At 41.9% G+C, this 3,259-nt stretch overlaps 1 protein-coding gene across 1 annotated transcript; it reads right to left on the bottom strand.

The window, feature by feature from the left end:
• Positions 1-266: 266 nt before the first annotated feature.
• Positions 267-1,883, bottom strand: LOC141655653 (uncharacterized). The gene has a single exon (XM_074462723.1). It carries the CDS (start codon positions 1,881-1,883, stop codon positions 267-269), a length of 1,617 nt encoding a protein of 538 aa, XP_074318824.1.
• Positions 1,884-3,259: the final 1,376 nt, after the last annotated feature.

The raw sequence follows: 3,259 nt of genomic DNA, 5'->3' as shown, positions 1-3,259 counted from the left end.
TCTACTAGGAATGAACACTTCTCCAATTTACCATAAAGTTTTTGAAATCTCAATACTTCCAGAACACTTCTCAAATGCTCCATATGTTCTCTTAAATCTTTTGAGTAGACCAAAATATCATCGAGGTAAACAACTACGCATTTACCTAAGAATGGCTTCAACACTTCATTCATGAGACGCATAAATGTACTAGGTGCATTTGTGAGTCCAAATGGCATTACCAACCACTCATATAGTCCATACTTAGTTTTAAACGCTGTTTTCCACTAATCTCCTTCCCTCATTCGAATTTGATGATATCCACTCCTTAGATCGATTTTAGAGAAAATAGTAGAACCATGTAACTCGTCCAACATATCATCCAATCGTGGCATTGGGAACCGGTACTTGATAGTAATGTTATTTACGGCACGACTATCAACACACATTCTCCAAGTTCCCTCCTTCTTCGGAACAAGCAAAACTGGAACCGCACACGGACTTAAACTCTCACGGATATACCCACGATCAAGTAACTCATCGATTTGTCTTTGGAGCTCCTTAGTCTCTTCTGGATTGCATCTATAGGCTGCTCTATTTGGTAGAGAAGCTCCTGGTATGAGATCGATCTGATGCTCAATCCCTCTAATCGGCGGCAATCCTGGTGGTAAGTCAGCTGGAAATACATCAACAAACTCGTTAAGTAAATCCTTAATCTCCCCTTGATGCTCTTGGGCCGGTTCTGTCGTGTTCTGAGCAACCATCAGATATACCTGCCCTCCCTCTTGAATCACTTCTTCCACCTCTCTTTCACTCGCCATAAGTGTCAGGTTTGGCGTTTTAGGTGCCTTCATATGCGTTTTTCGAATAGCTTCTGGGGACATGGGTTTAAGGGTAATCTTCTTTCCTTTTACCAACAATGTGTAGCTATTGCTCCTCCCATGATGCACCACATCCCTATCAAACTGCCATGGTCTTCCCAACAATAGATGGCACGCATCCATTGGGATGACATCACACAATACCTCGTCCTGATATGAACCCATGGTGAACATGACACGGGCCTGCCTAGTAACTCTCAAATTGTTGCTATCATCGAGCCAATGAAGGTTATAAGGACGTGGATGAGCCGTGGTATTCAATGCCAGTTTCTTCACCAATTCAGTAGATGCCACATTCGTACAACTCCCTCCATCCACGATCACATTGCACCACTTATCCTTGATTTGGCACTTAGTATGAAACAGTTGATCCCTCTGCTCTTTGTCCACTATCTCAATTTCAGAATGCAAAGCTCTTCGTAATACCAATGCGGAATCATAGATAGGTGCCTCAAACTCTTCTTCCTCATAATGCCCTTCTTCTTCCTCGTTGAGGTTGAGGTTGAATATACCTTCCTCTTCTAACTCCTCATCATGGAGGCTGTCCCTCCAAGTATTTGCCTCTCGTAGGGTAACGATTCGTTTGTTAGGACATGCCGCTTGAAAGTGTCCAAAACCTTGACATTTGAAACAACGTACCTTCGAAAGATCTTTAGGTAGAGGTGCCGCCTCAGTCTTGCTACGCACGAGTGGGGTGCTCGTGGTTGTGGTACTCGGCCCAGCTGAAGCTGTGACTCCCTTGGTCGAATCTGGACGAGTCCACGGACTGGTTCTAGGTGCAGGCGAGGTGCTAGAGCGATTTGTTTTTTGTTGAGCCTCAACCTTAAGGCATAAGTTACACAATTCATCAAAAGATGTGTAATTATGTAAGTCCACCACGTTAGCTAAGGCACGATTAAGACCTCTGCAAAAACGAGCCATCCTTTGATCTTCAAGTTCTTCAACTTCACTCAACATGACAAGTTCCTCAAACTCAGTTAAGTAATCAGCAATGCTTCGTGTTCCCTGAGTAAGTTCTGCCATTCTTCGATATAGCCCCAACTTATGGGTGCGAGGCACATATCGTTGACGCAATTTCTTTTTTAATTTAGTCCAAGAGCGGATCTTTTCCTTGCCATCCTTCGCCCTCTGAGTCTTTAAGTTCTCATACCACAAGGAAGCGTTTTTGCTTAGTTTTAGGATTGCATACTTACAACTTTTCTCATCGGATAGATCTTTAAACTCGAACATTCATTCGATCTTTCTTTCCCATTCTAAGTAATCTTCAGGGTCGGTTCCACCAGCAAATTCCAGCTGACTCGTGACTTTGAACTCATCCACGGTTTTCTGCCTTGCCCCACTTCTGAGCCCCGTAGGTCTCGTGTGTAGGTAATCCCGCACCTCAGCGAGTATAGTTTCATCATCCAATTCAGCCATTGTGTTAGGATCAAGAGCCGAAGCTCTGATACCACTTATGATGCGTAAGCGGAAGCTAAAACGAACTGGATAGTGTGACTAGAACAAGACGCCAATCTTGTTGTTTGTCGTGAGCCAAATTGGACGCCAATCCTCCTTGAACTCGTTGAATCGAAGTACCTTATCGATTTGAAATACAAAGTACCTTATTGTATTGAGTAAGAACACACGTTTCTTATGAAATAACTTGAATTGATTGATTCCTTAATTTGGCCAAGACAACCTATATTTATACCCCATACATATTCCTAATATGACTCCTTGATAAAATTCTAATTCTAATTCTAAGAGAGAAATATGGAAAACAAACTCTTAACTATTTCCGTAATTAAACTACCTGTTTCCTATGAGGAAACTTATTGCCTTAAACTAACAATCTAACAATCTACCTTATTTTAGAAAACATGGAAATAACCTTATTTTAGGAAATATGGAAATAACAAACTTTCTGATGCTTCCTTGCTGTTCCACGAATGTCATGCTTGCCCACCATTCACCAGCACTCCTACGCCCACCGTGTACATTTGAGACCCTTGAGTTCTTGTGAGTTCAATTAGCTTATCCGGGTTCAAAATGAGATTCTCATGATCCACATTTGGATCAAGCCTCTCCGTTGCATGACCGACCAATTTGACCACTACACTCAATCAATCTAATTAATCAATCTGTTTTAATCGTTTTCCTCTTACGAGGGCACTCTTTCCTTGCATTCGCGTCGAGCATTCACTAATCGATCTTCTTAGTTCTTCTCGTTCCGTCAACATGTAAGTCTGAGGGTGTATTTATATCTCTCTTTTATTTATTGTATTTTATTTATTGTACAACAATTGTAAGGTTTATGTCGAATACACCGTTAAAACCGATTTCTAAAACCGTCTTTAAAACCCTTTTTGCGGATTTCCAGTAGACAGACGTCGAGAAAAGACGCAGCAACCGCTGCGCCT

The sequence above is a fragment of the Silene latifolia genome, chromosome 5 (assembly GCF_048544455.1).
Source record: "Silene latifolia isolate original U9 population chromosome 5, ASM4854445v1, whole genome shotgun sequence".
Lineage (NCBI taxonomy): Eukaryota > Viridiplantae > Streptophyta > Magnoliopsida > Caryophyllales > Caryophyllaceae > Silene > Silene latifolia.
Note: the sequence above shows the minus strand (reverse complement) of the source record. Positions and strands in the feature narration are given on the sequence as shown.